The sequence below is a fragment of the Moschus berezovskii genome, chromosome 26 (assembly GCF_049115385.1).
Source record: "Moschus berezovskii isolate FMDL1 chromosome 26, NW_MosBer_1.0, whole genome shotgun sequence".
Classification (NCBI taxonomy): Eukaryota; Metazoa; Chordata; class Mammalia; order Artiodactyla; family Moschidae; genus Moschus; species Moschus berezovskii.
In genome coordinates, this window is record NC_142485.1 from 21,579,828 (window position 1) to 21,603,797 (window position 23,970).

The following is a 23,970-nucleotide window of genomic DNA, read 5'->3' on the forward strand; positions in this document are numbered from 1 at the left end:
AAGCATCACATAGAATAGCTTCCCTGTCTTAAAAATCCTCTGTGCTCCATCAGTTCATGCCTCCCTTTCTCCAAACCCTGGCAATTCCTGGTCTTTTTACTACGTCTGTAGTATACTTTAAAAGAATGTTATATAATTTGAACTGTACTTTCCACTCAGTTTTCCTGTGAACTGAAAATTTCTCTGAAAAAATAAAGTCTATCAATTCAGTAAGCCCCTCTTAGGTGCACAGCACAGTGCAAAGGATTCTGACAAAACTGTTAGGAGGAAGAACACTCAATGGACAATGGCAATTCACATATGATTAAGAATGAAAATGACCATAAGAGAATATATATGCTGTATCATTTCAAAAAGCATGAATTTAATACGAGCAGGAGTTATCACAGAAGACTACAGTGAAGGTCAGACCCAAATGAGACCTTGGGGGATGGGGGAGTTAAATTTCTGGAAGGGAAACAGGAGGAACAAAGGTCAACTTATACAGAAGCAAATTCAGGAGAAAAGCAAGGTTGCTACCATGGTTACAGCGGAAGGTGCAAGTTAGGGGAGGATGGGAGATAAGGTGGGAAAGGAAGGGTAAGGTCTGATTAAGGAAAAATTTGTTCATCAGCCTTAGGAACCTTGGCATTTAACCACCACCTGCAGCATAGTGGTTAAGAACATGCACTCTAGCCTGTGTTGCTCGCTTTGAATCTTGCCTTGGCAGTAGTGTGACTTTGGTTATTTTAGGAAACCTCTCTGAGTCTCAGCTTCCTCGTCTCCCTAATGTGGAAAACATTACGTCTACGTTATATGATTGCTAGAGAATTAAATTAAGTCATATCAATAAAGTGCTTAGAAAAGTGCAGGCAAAGAGTAAAGGTTTGATATTGACCCATTCAACCATTCACTCCACAGACATTAAGTCAAAAACTTCCTAAGAGGCTGGTGGTATACAGGTGCAGGGAAAATGTCTGCCTTTTAGGAAATCACAACACAGCAGGGAAAACACTGGATAAATACATAAAAGACCAGAGACTTAAAAAGTGTAGATAAAGAAGTGATGAAGTGTACCACGTTGTTCTCCATTTATCTATTTCCTCAAATCCATAGAAAGAACAGATTTAACATTTATTTTAAGAAGTTTATCACAAGGATTAACAAAATGTTGTAGGTCAATATACTGCAAAAACAAACTCACAGAAAAAGAGATCAGGTTTGTATTACCAGTGGTAGAGAGGGGGAATTGGATGGAGGTCAAAAGGTTCAAACTTCCGATTATAAAATAAGCAGATACTAGGGATGTGATGTACAACATGAGAAATACAATGAGCACTCAGTGGTGCTCAGTTGCTTCAGTCATATCTGAAGCCATATCTGGGCCACAGTCCGCCAGGCTCCTCTGTCAATGGGATTCTCCAGGCAAGAATACTGGAGTAGATTGCCCTTCCCTTCTCCAGGGGATCTTCCTGACCCAGGGCTCAAACCCACATCTCTTATGTAACCTGCATTATCAGGCAAGTTCTTTACCACTATCGCCACTGCTGTATGTTATACAGGAAAGTTGTTAAAAGAGTGTAAATCCTAAGAGTTCTCATCACCAGAAAAAAACAGTGCTGTCTGTCAATTAAATCTCAAGAAAACTGGGAGGGGAAAAAAAGTAGTTTATAACATTAGCAGTTGGGAGTCACTGGAATATGTTTTCTGGGGAAGCACAATGGTTAGAAAAATGAAGACAAAAAAGCAAAACCCCAGTTTGGTGGGCAAGTGAGGGCTTTTGATGACCATTTTTGCTTAAACATCCTTCATAGAATTATAGGAAGACCATTTCTACATGATAACAGTAGTCAGGGCAAAATAGTTTCTTCTATTCATGAACCATTCTCCTGAAATGGCCAAACTGGTACTCTGGACAGCCTGCACATAACAATATGAGCACCAGCCTTTTCCTGGGTATTGGTTACTTTATTATGATTGTACATTACTGTCTTAGATGTCCCACTTAGATAAGCCATATCTCAAAATCATACTTTAATTATAAAACAGAAATACTTATGGATCCATCTGGAAGAGATACTGATCTCAATCTTTTGCCTATAGAAACACAAATCAAAGTCCTTAAAACCAATGGAGGATCAAGAAGAGAAGAAAAATATGATCACACCAGTAAATTTTTGGTCATTTCATACTCATGTGAAAGTAATACCTCTTATATGTACCTTTCCAGGGTAAGTAGCACCTTTCTAAAGAAATTAGAATAATATACAATTATCTTGTGGGCACATATTTGTGTGTATATTCAAACTATTAATAAGAGTAACTGAACTGCAAACTGCGGACTCTATAAAGGTAAATACTTGAAGGGATCAGATGATCAGATATGATTTTCAAACTAGATGCAAGCTGTACTGCTTTGTAAATAAAACTGATAGAAAGAGGCCTTTTCAGAAATTGTCTTTCTTCAGGGGAGATTAAAAATGACAAATGAACTTTTCTACTAATCAAAGGTCAATGTCAGTTAAAACATGGAAATGCAGAACTGCCTCATGAGCCTGTCCAGGTAGTTCATAGCCAACTCTTCAGTGCTGACAGCCATTCTTTCAAGGGATAAAGTCAGACAGCAAAATGTTCACAAGACTTTTTAGAGGAAGAATTTTCAAGCTTGTCAAATACTGTGACAAGCTATGGTCACTGACAGATCAGAGATGAACTAAATGCCAGTATGAGTTGTTTGGTAAATCACATAAATGGATTGATTTAAAACTGTTTCTTGAGCATCTGCTCTGTGCAAGATCATATACTGGGTGAGGGCTGACAAAGATGAAATGAAGGGTTTATGCTTTCCTGGAACTCACAGCCTGATGTGGAAGAGAATTCATGAACAGCAATACATCACAGGAATCATTAAATACTGTAAAAAGATACCATTACTTTTTGATAACCACTCTATGTGCAGAAAGCAATATCTGAATTGCTACTTGTTTAAAGAAAAAATTATCATGGACTTGTATTGCTTGTAATATAATTGAGAAGAAAAGGAAATATGTTTGCTTGGTTCTGGTGATACAGTAGCTTTGTTTTACCTACATGGTAATAAATGGAATACCAATAGAACATTAAGAAACAGATTTAGAAAGTTACCTGTACTGGAAAATATCCTATGAATTCAAGATCTTTGGCATTTAAGAATAACTTACTTATATTTTTCAAGAATTCCTTGATACCTGAAAGCTAATGTGTTTTCTCTCAATAGCCCAGTCAACCTCAGCCAACTTTTTCATGGATTAGTTTACATTAGATTTCAGAAAAACTGAGAGGTTATTTGTGGGCATACCCTAAATTCCTTTCTCATAAAAAAGCAGGCAAACGGAGACTATAATATTAAGAAAAGTAAAATAAGTGAGTATTTATAAGCCATTAGTAAAAAACTAATGAAATTCATTTTCTGAGAGTGAAAGGAAATAAAGAATTTGGAATGTTGGCCAAAGGCCAGTCTAGCCCGATAAAGACAATTTTCAGATCCTGTCTAACCCTGTGAAACAGCTGGGGGTCTTTGCAGTACAGAAAGTGTTTCACCTAGAATAAAATGATAAGATTCTACATTTGGCTTTGGGAGTATTGTATTTGCAGATTTAAAAAATATCTCATTTATCCATTCATTTACCAAATATAGGGCAACTACAATAATGCCAGGCGTTGGAAACACAAAGCTGAATGAAACAAAATTCCATCTTGCAAGATGCTTAGAGTCTAGTGAGTGAGACAGCCCTAAAACTGACTTGATCTGTACTAAAACAGAGACACAGAATAGGGCACAGTCTTTCAAAGAAGAATGCTAAAATCGAGCAGTCCTAATTTTGTCTGTCAAATCTTTTTGGATCTGTCGATATTGGAACATGACTTAGAGTGGAATCTCACATTGCATGGGTAGGTCTCTGAATTAAAGAAATGATAATAAGATTGGAGAAGGAGGAATATCTTCGCGTTTCAGTTTTTTTCTTTCTGTTATCTTCATTTTCCTTCTCAGCGGTCAAAGGAAGCCAAGAAAATTAATACCAAAAGGCACCGTGTCTGGGCTTTGTTATTTACTATGCTTACAAGGAGCTTGTAATGAAATTGTGAAAACCTCATTTTCTCCCCTTACACGTGTCACAAAGAAGTGCTTGATTTCTATGTTCTGTGTTGCCACAACACAAAGTTTAGAGAGACTGTGAATCTGTTATATGCCTCTGAAAGCTATCTTTCACAAGTGTTTCAGGCTATAATCATTAATTATCTTGATTTTTAACATTTTCTGATCAACAAAATAACTGAGAGACAGGCAAACAAACATCCGAAGAAAAATGACCAATGAATGTAACCAAAGTTCGATCTGAATCATCTTTCTCAATGGTGCCCTTTGCACATTTGTATGGAATAGATCCCCAAATAACATCATTAATTAATTACCTAGTTGAGATACTTGGCAGTTGTGTGGGTAGCAGGCAGAAAGAAGGGAGTGGAGGTGAGGAGTCAAAATGTTTTAGAATCTTATTAACTCTAAAGATTGACGCCAAAGCATTTTTGTAATTATAATTAATTGTTTAACACGTATTTACACAGCACAGACTATGTGCTAAGAGTTGTTTTAATTACAGAGCACACAAAGATGATATTCCTGATCTAGAAACACTCATAGCCTAGAGAAGAAATCATAAAGAAAAGCAAGATGATAAAACAGTAACTGAAAACACAGAGTTTTCTAGGAGCACAGAAAAATCAAGGACTAACCTGGCCTTGGAAATAATTCATGAAGGAGGTGTTACTGTTGGACAAGTAGAATTTTCAAGACAAAAAAACTAAAAAAAAAAAAAAAGTTGTTATTTTTGGCTCGTGATTGTGGTATATTTTTTATGGGTTGCTCTGCAGCCTAACAAAATTTGTGTTAATATGATTTAACTTTAGAATGAGAGATTTCATATTACTCCCTATGACTAATTAGAGAGTCACATTTTGATGACTAAAAAGCAATGGTAATTTTCTAATTTACATACCTTTGGGCAATAGAGGACACGTTCTAAATAGTAAGGATGGATATTTTTCTCCCCCATGTGATTAAATGAAACTCTATTCATTTGTGATAAAGAAAAACACGGTCCATCTCTTCTCTTTTTCTTGAATAAGTCACTTCTCTTTCTCCCTCTATATCCACCTATCATCTGTATTTTTAAAAAGGCAGTTGCGTGATCTACATAGAAGTAGAAAGATTGAAGTTAAAATGATGGCTGTATATTATGGCTGAAGTTGGACAAACCAACCAACCAACAAACACAAAGGAAAGAAAGAAGAGAAAATATTGGTGGGTTTATCGTGAAACCCCTAGCAGGAAACAGATGGCAACCTGGGTAAATTGAGGGGAGTTTAATAACAGAACTATTGATAAAGGTGTAGGGGAACCACAAGGCCAGAGGAGAGAATGATTTAAAGAACATGGGAATTTGGGTGGAAAATGCCAGCTGTGATTCCTCGGGAGGCAGATGGGGGAATAAAGGACCCAATCTCACAGCCCTAATGTCCTTCCAACCATTATTCTCCTGTTGAGGCTCCTCACTGGTGCAACAAGAAGACAGAAAAGAGAGCAGCCCAAGCCTTTGCCCACACTGGTCCACCTCCAGATCACAGAACTGGGGAGAAGGAGGGTGGAGGGTGAACTCGAGGGGTGACATGGGCATATCCAGTGCAATACACAGCATCCAGATTACAAATGGCCAATGATGTCAAGCAGGAAAGTTTGATCTTACCGTGCAATCAAGTAGGAATCGATATGCTCAGGTGATGTTTTCAAAGATAATTTTGGTGACAGTGTAGAGAGTGAACTGGTGTATTGATAAGTTAAGGCAGGGAAACCAGTTCTGGATGCTGTTTCCAAAGTCCAGCGCAAAGTGGAGGGCTGCTTTAAGACAATGGCAGGGAGAATGGACATGAGATGATAGGACAGCAGTGTTGACAGGACTATATGCAGGAGGCGAGGAAGGGAGAGTGGGCACGAGTAGACAGGATCCAATTACCCCAGCATCTAGGACATACATTTCCCAGGGAGTAATCTTCTGTGAAAAATCAAAGATTATTCACTTGAGAGAATTTCACATTAATAGAGCCAAGAATTTCTAAAGAGATGTTAAAATATGGACAAGTCTGCCTACACTGTGATAATCTCTGTCTGAATGAACTGACTCAGAGGCTTCTGGAGAAAGTGATCTCTTTCTTCCACATGGACAGCTGCTCAGCTGTTAACTGGTGCCCAGAGGAAGTGTTCAAGAACTCTGAGCAGACACGGGCAGAAGTAACACAGCTAGAGTCTCTCTGGCTTGCACACGTGGTAGTTATAAGCACAACGCATTATCACAAGACACAGCTACCATTTTTTAGAGCTGCTTTGTGCCAAGCAATTACAACATGGAAGTTTATTTATTCTCTTGAAATGGGAAAATGAAGAGGTTAAATAACTTGCTCAAGGCTACACAGACAGGAAGCAGATGTGCTGGAAAATATACCAGTGCCTTTGGGCTCACTCTTTACAGATTCTGGTGGCACAAACGAAGCTAACTGAAATTATTCTGTGTTGGATACAATTACACACCTCATGCGACGAGTTGACTCACTGGAAAAGACTCTGATGCTGGGAAAGGTTGGGGGCGGGAGGAGAAGGGGACGACAGAGAATGAGATGGCTGGATGGCATCACCGACTCTGTGGACATGAGTTTGAGTGAACTCCGGGAGTTGGTGATGGACAGGGAGGCCTGGCGTGCTGTGATTCATGGGGTCGCGGAGAGTCGGACACAACTGAGCGACTGAACTGAACTGAATACTTGTGTGATTAATTCTGATTTTTTAAAAACAAAATGTATTGGACTCTCAGATCTGGAGAATGCACATTCCAATATAGAATTTCTTGAAAACAATATTTTTGTTTGATTCTTTTCTTGGGAGGCTTTCTAAATAACTTGGGTTAAGAATTTTTCTTTGAGAAGAGGAAAAGGAGGATGCTGGCCCAATGCAATATTCTCCTCTAGAGTTTGAGTTCCTTCTGGGCGAGGACCATGTCTTGTTCATAACAGCTTCCTTGATAAAACCTAATATGATGCTTAGTGCATGTTGCTGTTCAATACATATTTGTGGAGTAACTGAACCAGTGGGATGCTATTTAACAACAACAGTCTTCCTTTGGAGGGCTTTGTCATCCCAAGATGGCAGAGAAGCAGCAGAATGATTCCACTAGGCTGAATTTATGTAGCAACACGGATCAGAAGAGAAGACAGCTACTTAGACCCCACACCGGGGCAACCACACAACTGCAACTTAAGAATTATTAATAGCATGCTCCCCAAATGATTTTGTTTAGAGCTTCATAAAGCCTGGTGGAGCTGGTTCCAGTTGGCTTGGATGAGAGGTCACACAGATTAAAATAGACTTTCTTAATAAGAAACAATAGGCTACATTCATTTAGCCAAACAGAAAAAAAAAAAAAAATGACAGGCCTTAGGGGTGGGAATGAAGCTTAATCCTATTTAAAGGCTCAATTAACCTCCAGAAGATTGAGTAGGTCCTCTGCCTTTCCTGTCATTCCTCTGTCTAGCAGAGCTTAAAAACAAAGATTCATAAAAAGGAATAAAGATATTCATATTTGTATATAAAACACTCAAAATATTTTAAATATGGCATAATAAATTTTAGAAATTTAGGAAATTGATTAGACTTTCATTGTTCTTTAAAACCTTTTGAAATGAATCATACTCTCTTTTGAATTGGCAAATCTGTCACCAACTGAATAAAATATTCAAACATAAGCCTCTATCTTAACATGTAAATTCATTGATTAAAAAAACATTTCTTTCTTGTATTTATGTTCTCAAACAAAATTGTATTTCCTCCTTCTTGTATTTCCAATTATATTTCCTTATAATGTACTATACATTCTCAAGAAATCTAAATTAGAATCCATTCTGGAGTGAATTTCAATCATTCTAATGTTTTAATGCACAGAAGCCAGGTTCTGCTCAAATCAGCCCATCCTGGGTTAAACGTCTGAGATAGGGCATCCAGGGGTCCGCTTAGGTCACACATATGAACTAGTGCATCCGACCTTTCACAAATCATCTGTGAATGAAACTTATCAACTTTAAAAATTTCTGCCCCAGCAGTGTAAAAATGACCCAAAGAGATAACTAAATAGTGACACTTAATTTCAAGTTTTTGTTGTTGTTGTTGTTATTGCTGAGGAGAAAAACATCTGGGATTATGGCTTTTAAAAAGTGGTGTGTGCATTATACGTATGTTCCCTGTTTAATTAGCTCTTTGTTTTAATAAAAATGTCTTGAAGAGGAGCTTGATAACTGAGGTGCTTCTCCCTAGCACACTGATATCATTTTAACAGAAAAAGTCTTTTTAGCAGAATAAGTCTTCACCTCTTCAGTCTCTCAAGCAATGGCATTTCCAGCCTTTCTCCCGCTGCCCCTCCAGTCAAGAATTCCTATCCTAATTTTCTCCTTGGGGTATGGAAGAATGTGCTGATTTTCTGGAATAAGATGACAACTGTGCTCTGTTACACCCTTTGTTTAAATCGTAGCCAATCCTGCAAATTACAGAGAATGTCACAACACAAGATAAAGCACAGCTTTGGCTAAGTTCCTTTTTCTTTGTGATGCAAGTGCGCTCTTCACCATTTATGTTTTGTTCTAAGGAGGTAGCTTATATATCAATCATTGAAGGTATCAGAGCTTGGTAATGGTAATTTGAATCTGTTTAGTATATATCATTAGTCCAGCGCATGACACCAACGCGTGATAAACCGAGCAGTTTTTCTCTTGAACTGACACAAGATACCAGTTCCATGTTTTTCTTTTATTTGGAAGGTTTACCTTTCAACATATTAGACAGAAGAGGCTAGACAGCCTAAACAGAGGAGAACACTTTAGCTCTTGGAAGGACATAAACTATGAAAACTTGTGTGTGAAAACTATCTAGCAGCAAAAATCGAGTCACTGGACTTGACACAACATCCCCCACAAAACAATCCTATCAGAACAACTCTAAAATGCATTAGTGTAAAGTCACTTGAAGTCATGACATCTTTTAGATGATGCTAGAAACTTTTAATTTGGCTTTTAAAAATTACACACATCAAAGAGCTAAGTGATGTGCTTCAAGCTTGGTAAAGGACCTTTAATCTGTTTTTTAAAAACAGATTTTTTTTTTTTTTTACGCAGAACATAAGACCATATTGAGGATGATCAACAGAATGTTGAAAAGCATACCATTCCACCAATTTGAGTCTAATTTTTCATATTTCTGCATTTCTCATTAATCCTCATCCACTTCCCATAATACTGTTAAATAGTTATAATTATAGCACAGAGAACAGGGATATCATTTTTCTCTAATGAACTATCCATATCACTTCACAATTGTATTTTTGGTGGTATGACATAATCTTTAAACAAGCACATCTTTTTCTAGGACTACTAAACAAGCTACTAAGATTTTTAAAAACCCTTCATAATCTTGGTCCCTCAGTAGCCTCAAGGGACTGGTTCCGGGACTCCCTGGTGGACACCGAAATCCACGTATGCTCAAGTCTGTTACATAAAATGGCCCAGTACTTATACACAACCCACGCACATCCTCCTACATCCTTTAAATTCATTCTAGATTAGCTATAATAACTAACACAAAGTAAATGCTATGTAAATAGTTGCCTTTGTGGCAAATTCCAGTTTTTCTCTTTTGGATTTTTCTGGAAATCTTTGCTTTTTCAAATATTTTTTACCCAGATTGATTGAGTCCATGGATGCAGAACCCATGGATACAAAGGGCTGACTGTATGAGCAACAGATCTCCAAAGACTATTCCTCAGTACACCGAACAACATCTAATTATTTTCCTCAAGAAAAGAGTTGTGATCGCATTTACAATTAAGGCCACAAGAATTACACACCTTATTCTAACAAGCTATAATGTTATGTTAGAAAACCATATTTTTTCCTCTCATTTTAAACAAAACTTATTTTCCAGGAATTCAACCATAACTTTTGCCCCAAAATTGAGGAGATGCATGCATTTTAGATATTTAATGAAATGCCCATATGAAGATGGAATTTTATTCTAAAATAGATAGGAGTGAAAACAAAACCAGTGTCAACTTACCAGCCTTTTCCTTCTCTGAAATACCTGGAATCGCCTGAAAAAGAAGAAAAGCCACAAATTGTGGTATTATTAGAAGGAAATAGCAAATAGTATTATTAGGAACAAAATGATGCCCCATAAATGAAGCAAAAATTAAATAGGGCCTGACACTAGAAATATCAGAGAAGAGGAGCTGAATAGACATTTTTTTCCCCAAAGAATGCATACAAATGGCAAACAAGCCCATGAAAGGCGTTCAGCAGCACTAATCACCAGGGACACCCAAATCAAAGCCACAATGAGACATCAACTCACATGGATAGAATGTCCATCGTCAAAAAGACGAGAGATGATTAGTATAGGCAAGGATGTGGAGAAAAGGGAACCCTTGTGCATGGACAGCAGGAATGCAATTTGGTACAACTATCATGGAAAATAGAATGGAGGTTTCTCAAAAACTTAAAAACACTTTATACTTTCCACATATATGATCCAACAATCCCATATCTGAGTATACATGTCTAAAGAAAAGGAAAGAGGATATCAAAGAGGTATCTGCACTCCCATGTGCATTGAACATTATCCACAATGGCCAAGATATGGTAACAGCCTAAGCGCCCACTGATGGATGAGTGGATAAAGAAGATGTGGTGTGCACGTGTGTGTGTGGTTGGGTGTGTGTGTAATATTATTCAGGCCTGAATAAGAAGGAAATCATACAATTTGCTATAACATGTGCCTTGAAGGCATTATGCAAAGTGAAATAAAGACAAATACAACATGGTATTTTTAATATGTGGAATCTTAAAAAAAAAGCATGAAACAGAGTAGAAAAGTGGTTGCCAGGGGCTGGTGGAGTGGGAGAAATAGGGAAGGATTAGTGAAAGGTATAAATGTTCAGCTATAAAATGAACAAGGTCTAAGGATTTAATGTAAAGCATGGGGATTACAGTTGACAACTGTATTATACAATTGATATTTTTTAAGAGAGTAGAATTCAAATGTTCTCACCAAAAAAAAGACAAATATGTGAGGTGATGGGTATATTAATTAATGAAGGAGGGAATCCTTTCACAATGTATGTGTCGTGTGCTTAGTCACTCAGTTGTGTCCGACTCTTTGTGAGCCCATGGACTGTAGGCCACCAGGCTCCTCCGTCCATTGGATTTCCTAGGCAAGAATACTGGAGTGGGTTGCCATTTCTTCCTCCAGGGGATCTCCCAATCCAAGGTTTGAACCTGTATTTCCCATGCCTCCTGTATTGCAGGAGGATTCTTTACCCTCTGAGCCATCAGGGAAGCCCTTCACAATGTATACATCAATCAAATGATGTATATGATTTGATATATATAATCATCAATCAAATGATTGATTTGATACGTATATACCAAATGCACACGTATGTATATACAATGCACACTTTAAATGTCTTAAAATTTTATTTGACAATTATACCTCAGTGAAACTGAAAAGAAAAAAGAGAGAGCTGTGGCACTGTCTTAAAGTCACTGGATCCAGCTAAGCTCACTGTAAATCAGTCATGTAATTGTTTTCCTCTCTGAAGACTCATCTCACCCTTAAAAGGTATTACAATAAATGAAACTAAAAACATTTTGAATTTGGATCAAATTTTTATAGTTCAATTTCTTTGTCCTATTTTGGGAGGCAAAGAAAGTTAATTGTTTGGTCAGTATCTGGACCTTGTCCGGTCCTCTCAAGGCTCAGATTCTTCCTTTATAAAAGGGGGATAAACACCTCGACTTCACAGGGCTGCTGAAAGCACCAGATGTAGTGGCTTCTGTAAAGCACATGCGGTCCTTAGGAAAAGACAGCCACTCTATTTGCTACTATGGGCATTGGTCCAATGAGCGAATTACTGAAATGAGAGGTTTAGAAGTTCAATTCCTAGTAACGATTATCTATCACTATTATTTAGAAACTAGAGTTCAGGATGAGATGTCTTCAACAGACTTTAAGGTAGAATAGTGTAGTTCTATTCCTTGTGGATACCTTAAAACTAACTAAGGAAGTGAGCTTCTGACTGCCATTCACCTCAGTCACTCATGTATAAAATACAGTTAGCATGAGGGTATTAACTTTTATTGGAAAGCCTTTTATAAATCTATCTGGCCCACTGCGATTTCACGCTTTCTACTCCACAACCACTGACCACACAAGATGTCTACCAGCATGTCTCTCTCTCCTTCTTTAGGGGACAAAGTCTTCAGAGTTGAAGGGAGGAAAATAGGCTCAAATGGGAAATTAATTTTGTTGCACATGTATATGACAGATAGGCAGAGAGGAAAATTCACGTGCACCTCTCTTGTAGGTCAGCCTAAGGAAACAATATCAATCTCCATTTTTTGAAATCTCAAAGATCAAGACTCATATCTTTGTGAGATATTGATTATTGTTGAGAACCTCACCTTTGGAATTTACAGGATTTGGAGATTGATGCAGTTTTTCAAATAAGGGGAAAATCTATGGATAAAAAAATGGAGGAGGATTTGTTTTGGCAAGATTGATCTACAATGAAAGCATATTTTGACTTAATCTTGATCTACCTTTAGTTGTTCACTTCTTGTTCTCTGGCTGTGAATGCTGACTCTGCATCCTGGCAAAGATGCAGCCCTGAGGAGAACATCCGGTTATTAAATGGCAGAGTGGAGGACCATGTCCAGACAGCAGGGCATCAGATGGACTGCATAGGCTTCCATCCCTGTCCTCAGCACCCCTTTATTTACAGCAAGATCATTTGATTTCTTCTTTGTTTCAAGAAGAACTTCTCTGATTCTGTCTTCCCTTGACAAGAAAGTCATCCTACAGCTTTGGCAATGTTTGTTTACTTCTTATGTCTCTATTTTGGGAAAGGTCTAAGAATGGAATTAAATCCATACTATATATTTTAAACCTAGCCCAAGATTTGTCCCCTGACTAGAGATAAGGGCTTTTAAATTTTCTCTTTCGTTTCAAGCTAATAAACAACAAAACAAAATAGAAACCCTTTTGTTGACAAGATTGTAAAGGGTGGTAATAGGTTATTGACTCAGATGGTAAAGAAGCTGCCTGCAATGCAGGAGACCCACGTTCGAACCCTGGTTTGGGAAGATCCCCTGGAGAAGGAAATAACCACCCATTCCAGTATTCTTGCCTAAAGAATCCCATGGACAGAGGGGCTTGGTGGGCTACACTCCACGAGGTCGCATGGAGTCAGACATGACTGAGGGACTAATACTTTCACTTTCATGGAGAAAGTTCCTCAGTGTATGAAGAGCTAACACTTAACTAGGTTCTCAGTACGTACAAGGTACAGTTTTAAGATTTTACCTGCATAAACTCACTCAATCCTTAGATCAATTCCATGAAGTCTTAAAAAGCACAGTAAGTTTTGTGAGGTCACATTAATAGAATGGAAGCCAGGACACAACTACTCACATGCTGATCTTCGAGATCACTAATTTCAAAATGCTAATCAGAGTATTTTGAAACAAAGGAGAAGAAAGGTTTGCAGAGGTCCTATGGGCAGATATTGACTTAGCCCACAAAATACTTGTGCAGGATGTCTGTATGAAACATTTAGAAATTCTCTAAATAAGCTCTCTCTTCTTATGGCTAAAGTGTTTTAGAAAAATTGAATGTCTTACCCTAATTCCAAGTTGACCAGTGACAGGCCTTCTCCATATTTTATCCTATTTGATTATAAAGTGTATAACCAAGCATGTATAAGTAAATATTTAATAAAGATATTAATCAACAAGTTGCCCTATCAAACAAAAATATTTTAGCCTCCAAATACACAGATCCAATATGTCATGTAGACAGTGCCAGTTACTTTAGAATATCACCCCATGCTCTGAATGATTCTTTAAGTTACCAAAACTCACCTCCATTAAATAACTGCAATGGCCATATCAGCACATGAAGAAAGGAAAAAAGTTTAATGTACCCAACATTTAATAACTTTTCTTTTAAAGTATAATCACATAGTAGTAACAGCTGGATATCCTTCAGCTGATTTATATTTGAATTTGAGGGAGAACCATCTCTTTAGAAAATGCTTTATGAATACATTGATTAGATTTGTGAAATTTTCTAGCGATGAAGGCAATAAATTAAAAAAAATGCTGACACCTGGTTTTCAATTAATTAAAGGTATTTGTTGTTTAATTAGTAGCAACTTTTTTGTGTGTGTGTGGAATTCATGATCCAGTTGAAGAAGATACACGAGAACAGTTCCACTCAGAGGTTGCTGAATGACAATGATTAGCACCCTTATTGGTGCGACATTAATAGGTGTAGGAAGACAGTAAATAATTAGGAATACCCAGGCGGAAATGGGATGGTTTTCCTGGGTGTTGAACCCCTGGGGAGAAAGTGCTGGTCAGGAGATTTCTTTTTGCCTTTGATGTAAGAATACTGGAGTGGGTTGCCATTTCCTTCTCCAGAGGATTTTCCCACCCAGGGATCAAACTCACGTCTTCAGCATGGCAGGCGGATTCTTTACCACTGAGCCACCAGGGAAGTGCATTTCTGGGCTTGGGCAAAAAAATCACCTCATGCAAGCTGTCTGTATCGTTTGGTACAAAGTAGGTGTTCATCAAATTTTTGTGGGAATAAAAAACCAAGTGTATATTTGTATATATAGTTTAAGTAATATGCATGACTGTTGCTTATGAGAAAGCTCCCATAAAAAGGATATTTTTGAATTCACGAGGGGTTTTTTGTTAATAGCTGCCATATGTTTCATTTGAACTGTATCCTCAGGAAGTGATTTAACATTTCTGGCAATAAAGCAATTAAGCAGGATTTTCCTGCTGGCCATATGGGTTCGCTGTAACTTCATATTTTCTTCTCTCATTTCTCAATGGAACAAAGGGAAGTCTACTAATAACTTCCAAATGAGAGATAAAAAATTATTCATGGTCTTTTGTTATTTTTCTCTGTGATATTCAAATGATAGGAAACAATCTTTTCTGTGGCCATCCTTACCTTCCAGTAGTTCTCTATGTGCAAAGATTTTCATTTATGTTGATTCATTGAGGTGTTTTACAATTGAATTTTTTAAAAGCCATTAAAGAGAAAGCTTTCCAGTAAAAGGGGAGGAAACAATTTGCTTTCTCTTAATGAAGTCTTTTAAAGCTGTGTGTGGGAACCTAGATTGTATGTGCGTCTGTTTATATTTCTGGACATGAAACGTGTTGGGCAAATGCTCATTTTGACATGCCTTGCGGAAACGCCGTAGACATACATTGATTCATTTGGTCTGTTGCTAGAATGGCTTTCTGCACTTACCGAAGGACCTCAGCTGGATACCTTTTAGGAATTTATACCAACTACACAGAAGCTGCTAACATAAATAGTAACATAAGTAATGGATGTTGTATCTGAATCCATTTTATAAAATGACAATTAAAACATTCTAATTGATCTTGATGATTTCTAAGTTCATCTTAATGATTTCAGGTGAAAATGGAGTAGGATTTTTCCTCTTTAAGATGTTATTTTTATTAATACATCAAGTCATATATATTGTTATTGTTGTTCAGTCGCTAAGCCCTGTTCGACTCTTTACGACCCTGTGGACTGCAATATGCTAGGCTACCCTGTCCTTCACTATCTCCTGGAGTTTGTTCAAACTCATGTCTATTGTGTTGATGATGCCATCCAACCGTCTCATCCTCTATCACTCCCTTCTCCTCTTGCTCTCAATCTTTCCCAGCATCAGGGTCATTTCCAATGAGTCGGGTCTTCCCATCAAGTGGCCTGATGCTCCAAAATATTGGAGCTTCAGCTTCAGCATCAGTCCTTCTGATGAATATTCGGGGTTGATTTTCTTTAGGACTGACCATTTGATCTCCTTACCATCCAAGGGACTCTCAAGAGTCTTCCCCAGCATGCACGGTTTGAAAGCATCAATTCTTCAGTGCTCAGTCTTTTCTATGGTCCAGCTCTCACATCTGTACCTAACTACTGGAAAAACCGTAGGACTTATATGGACCTTTGTTGGCAAAGTGATGTCTCTGCTTTTTAATACTCTGTCTAGGTTTGTCATAGCTCACCTTCCAAGGAGAAAGAGTCTTTTAATTTCATGACTGCAGTCACCATCTGCAGTGATTTTGGAGCCCAAGAATATACATTATTTAATATAAAATAATATATATATAATATATGTATACACACATATATAATATAGAAATGTATATACATAAATATATTATATATATAATACATTATATAGAAATGTATTTATATATCTCCTATGTCAGTTATTTTTTTCTTAGCGTTTTGGAATTGGGATGATAGTCTACTACCATCAAGAGGGCCTTTTGAAGGAATTCCCTAGCGGTCCAGTAGTTAGGACTCCACACTTCTACTGCAGGGGGGAACAGAGTTCTTTCTGCTTGGTCCCACAAACCATTCAGTGTGGCCAAAAAAAAAAGTCACCTTTGAAAGTCACCCCCTTACAACAAAGGACAGTGCTGCTAAGTCACTTCAGTCGTGTCCGACTGTGCGACCCCATAGACGGAAGCCCACCAGGCTCCCCCGTCCCTGGGATTCTCCAGGCAAGAACACTGGAGTGGGTTGCCATTTCCTTCTCCACAAAGGACAGTGAGGAGAGGCTAAAAGATTCTACTTGTAGGTTCCATGTAGGGAAAAATGCTATCATTTATTTTGTCCTTTCTATCTTTATATGTAGTGCTTATTTTGTATGTTTTCAAATATTAGAGATGCTGATGCAGAAGTGTCTGGAATATTGTCTTTTTCTATAGGAATTTTTCTCTATTTGCCTTCTTAAAAATGGGAAGAATCAGTGACACAGTAAATTATTCCTTTCCTTTAAAAACATTCCCTTTTATCCCCACAAAATATTATATAGTAAATTTCAAAGAGCATAATTATGTCCCTAAAAATTGCAAGAAAATGTCCCTCAGTGATGGAACTCCCTCGGTCTCAGAGGAGAGTACACAAGAGTCCATTGTGGGCACAATGGACAACAGGAAGAGGTTGGAAAGTCACATTTTTTTTCCTGAAGACATGAAAGACAATATTAAAGGAAAGTAGGTACACTGGAAAATGGGTTTATTTCCATGTCTATTTACAGACTCTTTTGAAATCACTCCTGTCTGTGATATTGTTAACCAGCCAATGATTTCTGTCTGCTTTCATCTGAACAAAGAAGTTCATTGAGAAAGCTGTGTCTGATTGGCAATCTGATATCATCTGTTTTGGTTTACAAAGTCTTTCTCCAGCTTTGACAGTCATCTTTCACTGAAAATATAGACTTTATTTTTAGAGTTTTAGGTTTACAACAAAACTGAGAAGAAGCTACAGAGTTTTTCCCTTAAATCCCTTACCTGGACACATGCATAGTCTATTATCAATAACTCCCACCAGAATGGTATACTTGTTACAACTGATTGGCCTATACCATCACATTATTAGCACTCAAAGTTCATAGTTTATATCAGGTTCACTCTAGGTGTGGTCTACTTTACAAGTTTGGACAAATGTATAAGGACAGGCAAAAAATGAGTGTTAGCTGCTCAGTTGTGTCTGACTCTTTGTGAAGGCCAGGGTTCTCTGTTGGTGGAATTCTCTAGGCAAGAATACTGGAATGGATAGCCATTTCCTTCTCTGGGGTATTTTCCTGACCCGGGGAATCAAATCTGGGTCTCTCGCATTGCAGGCAGATTCTTTATCGTCTGAGCCATCAGGAAAACCCCTGTATAAGGACATGTATCTACCATTATAGTATCGTAGAGAACAGTTTCATTGCTCTAAAAATCACCTGTAAATCCTCTGTACTCTTTTCATCCCTCTCTCCTTCCTAACCCCTGGTGACCACTGATGTTTTTACTGTTCCCATAGTTTTGCCTTTTCCAGAATATCATATAGTTCAATCAATGTAGCCTTTTCAGACTGGCTTTTTTCACTTATCAGTATGCACTTAAAGGTTCCTCTGGGTCTTTTCATAGCTTGATAGCTCATTTCTTCTTAGCACTAAATATGTTCCATTGTGTGAATGTGTTAGTTTTTTACCCATTTACCTACTGAAGGAACTCTTAGTTGCTTTCAGATTTTGGCAATTATGAATAAAGCTCCTATAAATGTCTGTGTGCAAGTTTTGTATGAACATAAGTTTTCAATTTCATTGAGTAAATACTAAAGAGTGCAACTGCTGTAAGCGTGGGTTTAGTTTTGAAATGTTCATTTTTTGATGACATAGATATGTGAATAGTTGTATTATATAAGTCACGGTGGGTTTACCCTTCTGACTTCTATAGTCTCATCTAGTAGTGTGTGAGATTCATGAACAGAGAACAAAGTTCTTACTTTAATATATGGTTACAGTTGAAAGATGACTGGTGAGACTTCCCTGGTGGTCCAGTGGTTGAAAATCCACCTTCCAATGCAGGGGACATAGGTTCAACCCCTAATCGGGGAACTAAGATCTCACATGCCACAACTAGAGAGGCCAGCGCACTGCCAACTGCTGAGCCTGGTCTCTCTAGAGCCCGTGTTTGACAATAAGAGAAGCCTGTGTGCTGCAATTAGAGAACGGCTGTGCACTACAATGGAGACTCAGGGCAGCCAGAAATTTAAAAAACTAAATTAAAAAAAAGATGACTAGTGATGATCCTCTTTTCTTGACCCTTTCCAGATATAATCTAACAAATACCTCCCTTCAAGAGCAGCATGTAGGTTGCTCACTGGTTTAACAAAGTGCACTCAGACCCAAGCAGCTCAGGGCAGCTCACTCCTGATTGATAGAAGCGTTGGGTGTGGCTGCCATATGCGTCCTCGGTGGACAAGCCGGGTGTGCTCTGGTGCCTGCTGCAGCCGACAGGATACAGAGTCTGGTGGGCTAGGAGGAGATGCGGGCTAGGTGTATGTGACGTGTGCATACAAGAACTGTGTGGGGAAGTAAAGGTGGAACAACTCTGCCTTAGAATGTACAGAGCAGTAGGGGACTTTCTGCTACAGTGGTGCTCGTTATTCACTGGTAGGAAAATCTTCAACAGTAATATAATTGTTGGGTAGCAGGTTTCTTTTTCTTTTTTTTGCAGTAGTGATTAATAGAATTAATTTTAACAGCTCCTTTAACTCTCAAAAATGTCCCAGTTTGGATAATAATTTATATAAGAACAAGGATTCCATCAATAGCATCCTATGTCCATGGTTTTGGGGTAGGTTTGGCCTATGGAAAACCCCAGTCTGAGATATAAGGCTGTGATATTATTTATAATAAATATATCTTTGGATCTTCTGTCCCCTTCCTAGCACAGGGCTCCTAAAATGCTTGGAATTTTCTAAGTTAGGAGAGTGATAAAAGGTGTCTTCTGTTATGCTAATGAGGTGACTCTTTGACCCCACTTAGAGATGGCAGCCCACCATCTCCAGTGTTCTTGCCTGGAGAATCCCAGGGACGGGGGAGCCTGGTGGACTGCCGTCTATGGGTTCACACAGAGTCAGACACGACTGAAGTGACTTAGCAGCAGCAGCAGCAGCAGCAGCAGAGATAGGGGCTGGCTGCCAGTGAAGCCAACCAGCCTCCTGGAAGGAGAGGGATGCAGCTGGGGACCAAGTTTAGTTGCCAGTGGTCGGTGAATTGCCAGGAGTCATGCCTATGTAAGGAGCCTCCATGGAAACCCAAATGGCCAGCTTCTGGGTTGATGAACACCTAGAGATTTGAGGAGACTGGTGTGCTTGGAGAGGGCATGTTCCCATACCTACCCCTTTGCAGTTCTTCCATCTGGCTGTCCCTGAGTTATATCCTTTCACAACAAACCAGTAGTCTAGTAGGTAAAATGTTTCTCTGAGCTCTGCAAGCCACTATATATCAGCTTAGTTCAACCCAAAGAGGGAGTCAGCGGAAGCTCCAGTCTATAGCCTGTTGGTCTGAAGCACAGGTGATGACCGGGGCTTACAATTGGCATCTGATGTGGAGGGAAGGGCAGTCTGTATGACTGAACCCTTAACACGTGAGATCTGATGTGACCTCCAGGTGGGTAGTGTCAGAGCTGAGTTAAATGGAAGGATACTCAGCGGTGTCTGGAGAACTGCTTGGTGGTGTGGAGGAAACCCTCTCCCACATTGGAAATTGGTCCCTAAAGCCCTTCAAAGGGGAAGGAGTATTTATTCCTGTGGATTCTACAGTTGCCTTGAACTGTTCTTTTACCAAAGGTCACTGCTCTTCTCAAGCAGCTAACTCTGCAGACTTTTCCCCTCTGGGTCCAGCTAGCTTCTCCTCAGGGCCTTGAGGTGATTGTGGCCCAGCTAGGGGTACGCCCTACTGGTTATTGCACTAACCCTTATATTTCTCCTCCCTTATGACTTTGTAAATAGTTCCTTTGTAACTGATCCTTCCCCCTATATAATCCTATTTTAAGTGCTTCTTCTATTTTCTATTGGAGCCCTAATGGGTACACTTCTCTTCCTTTTTTTCTTCTATGAATGTGCACAAAAACTCTATTTCTCTGCTTGCTCCCCTCTCTCTCTATGGGGTATTAGGTAGGGTACAGATGGTAATAAAATAAAAAGCCTTAAGAACCACTGACGTATCTTTTAATGTCTATCTTAGTTCCAGAAAACTGTATTTCAAAATAGGTCAGTGAATTGTGAGCCTTCTGCGAAATGAAGTTTGTGACACTGACACATTTTCAACTTCTGCTAATGTTGACAAGGTTAGAATCGTTGAGGATTGGGAATATAAGACTTGGGGAGAGCAATGTACTCAGAGAAGGCATGAAAGCCTGTAAGCTATAAGATTAAGTAAGAATATGAACAGTTAGCCATATTTTTGTTTTTAAATTTAAATGGAAGGATAATTAGCCATTAAATTTGAAATCATCAGCATCCAGGTAGAAGTGCTTCAACGCTAATTTTCTACCTAAAACTTGTTAAGTGTATTTTGCACATTAGCCATAAAGTGAGGCTTTGTAGACATACATGGGCCAACTGAAACTGACACATAACTTTAGAAGTTAGATAACATTTTGACTTCATCATTAACTAAATGTTCTGCTAAATATGTTTTCAACAGATATTTATCAAAGACTGAGTAGGAGATGGGAGATGGCGGGAGAAGGCAATGGTTCTGAGTTTTAGAGAAAAGACAGGGTTGAAATGACCCTGTGCACCACCACTTTTTTGATTAATATCACTAAGGAATGAGTGCTCATGTCTTCCCAGGGTGTGTACACAGGCGCAGAAGAAACAAGGCAGGGTGGGGATGGCCTGGATTAAAGGCACTAGGCAGAGCCAGATGGGGAGGCAGAATATAGAAGGGGAGACGTTTGAAGCAGGACCATTAAGAGATGTGTGTTTACAGGGGCAGGTGGAAGCTGAGGAGGACAGAAAGAGGTTGAGAAAGGAAAGGAGGAGAGAGAAGCAGGTCAAGAAGAGGCACGTGATGGTAGGCATCAGAAAGGGTAGTGTTTCGGGAAAAGCTGGACAAAATGGTAAACTGCCTCACTGCCATAGGGAACAGGCAACACATAGTAAGAGATGACTCTTATCCAGCACCTAATCTGTGCCAGGCACTCCTCTAAGCACCTGACACATATTCAGTTCAGTGCAGTTGCTCAGTCGTGTTTGACTCTTTGCGATCCCATGAACAGCAGCACGCCAGGCCTCCCTGTCCATCACCAACTCCCGGAGTCTACCCAAACCCATGTCCATCAAGTCGGTGATGCCATCCAACCATCTCATCCTCTGTCGTCCCCTTCTCCTACTGCCCCCAATCCCTCCCAGCATCAGGGTCTTTTCAAATGAGTCAGGCTCTTTGCATCAGGTGGCCAAAGTACTGGAGTTTCAGCTTTAGCATCAGTCCTTCCAATGAACACCCAGGACTGATCTCCTTTAGGATGGACTGGTTGGATCTCCTTGCAGTCCAAGGGACACTCAAGAGTCTTCTCCAATACCACAGTTCAAAAGCATCAATTCTTCGGCGATCAGCTTTCTTCACAGTCCAACTCTCACATTCATACATGATCACTGGAAAAACCATATCCTTGACTAGATGGACCTTTGTTGGCAAAGTAATGTCTCTGCTTTTTAATATGCTATCTAGGTTGGTCATAACTTTCCTTCCAAGGAGTAAGCGTCTTTTAATTTCATGGCTGCAATCACCATCTGCATGGTGATTTTGGAGCCCCCAAAAATAAAGTCTGACACTGTTTCCACTGTTTCCCCATCTATTTCCCATGAAGTGATGGGACCAGATGCCATGATCTAATTTTTCTGAATGTTGAGTTTTAAGCCAACTTTTTCACTCTCCTTTTTCACTTTCATCAAGAGGTTCTTTAGTTCTTCTTCACTTTCTGCCATAAGGGTGGTATCATCTGAGGTATATCTGAGGTTATTGATATTTCTCTCGGCAATCTTGATTGCTTGTGCTTCCTCCAGCCCAGCATTTCTCATGATATACTCTGAATATAAGTTAAATAAGCAGGGTGACAATATACAGCCTTGATGTACTCCTTTTCCTATTTGGAACCAGTCTGTCGTTCCATGTCCAGTTCAAACTGTTGCTTCCTGACCTGCATACAGGTTTCTCAAGAGGCAGGTCAGGTGGTCTCTATGCCCATCTCTTGAAGAATTTTCCACAGTTTATTGTGATCCACACAGTCAAAGGCTTTGGCATAGTCAATAAAGCAGAAATAGATGTTTTTCTGGAACTCTCCTGCTTTTTCGTTGATCCACCAGATGTTGGCAATTTGATCTCTGGTTCCTCTGCCTTTTCTAAAACCTACTTGAACATCTGGAAGTTCACGGTTCACATATTGCTGAAGCCTGGCTTGGAGAATTTTGAGCATTACTTTACTAATGTGTGAGATGAGTGCAATTGTGCGGTAGTTTGAGCATTCTTTGGCATTGCCTTTCTTTGGGATTTGAATGAAAACTGACCTTTTCCAGTCCTGTGGCCTAATAATGTGTGTAAGTTCCTCAGTCGTGTCCACCTCTTTGTGACCCCACAGACTGTAGCCTGCTAGGCTCCTCTGTCCATGGAATTCTCCAGGCAAAAATATTGGAGAGAGTTGCTGTGGCCTCCTCCAGGGGATCTTCCTGACCCAGAGATTGAACTCAAGTCTCTTACATCTCCTGAGTTGGCAGAAGGGTTCTTTACCACTAGCACTCCCTGGGAAGCCACAACTGAGTGAGCTCTCTCCAAAGCCAGGTGCTGACAAGGAGCACTTAAGATGGAGCGTGCTTTCGCAGACTCGGGATTTTTCATCTATTAGCAGGGATGCCAAATGGCGAATTTATACTTGGAATTGGTATACCTTTCATCATGGTCAAAATTGGTTTAGTGGATATTTAATTTATAAAAATGTTTGTGATTATGAGCACATCAACAAAAATGAAAGCATATAGGAAGCACAGAATAGACACCTGACCCCAGACAGCAACTGCATGATAACTGAGATCACATTTCTTCTCCATGGCAAAGAATCCTTGCAGAAATCATGCTATCAAAACCACCCCACTATTGTCTGCTTCCCTCTATCCACTCCTTGGATCCTTCTCCAAATATTGTTCAATCTGTGACTTATTGCTTAAGCTGACAAAAGCTAGTTTGGGTTTTAAATGATCAAACTGGCACTAAGTAAAAAAAAAAAAAAAGAAATCTATTCTAAACATCAACAAGATGCTGCTGTATTACCTTAAACTCTTTTTGATCTCTATTTGGAATATATGGCCTCATGGTGACTTCCGCTGTCCATGAAGTAGGTTAAAAACTTGTCCAATCAATTATTTTTGAGAACTTAGGATCCTGTTGGGGTAACTCCAAACTTTTGTATTGGTTGCCCAACTTCATCCAA

At 39.0% G+C, this 23,970-nt stretch overlaps 1 protein-coding gene across 2 annotated transcripts in view; it reads right to left on the minus strand.

The window, feature by feature from the left end:
- The window catches only part of DLC1 (DLC1 Rho GTPase activating protein), a 441,468-nt gene that overhangs the window by 206,182 nt on the left and 211,316 nt on the right, over positions 1-23,970 (minus strand). For both annotated transcript variants that reach the window (XM_055416517.2, XM_055416516.2), the window contains exon 5: positions 10,166-10,199. In XM_055416517.2, the coding sequence (XP_055272492.2) occupies positions 10,166-10,199 (34 nt within the window). The remainder of the gene's footprint in view (positions 1-10,165; positions 10,200-23,970) is intronic.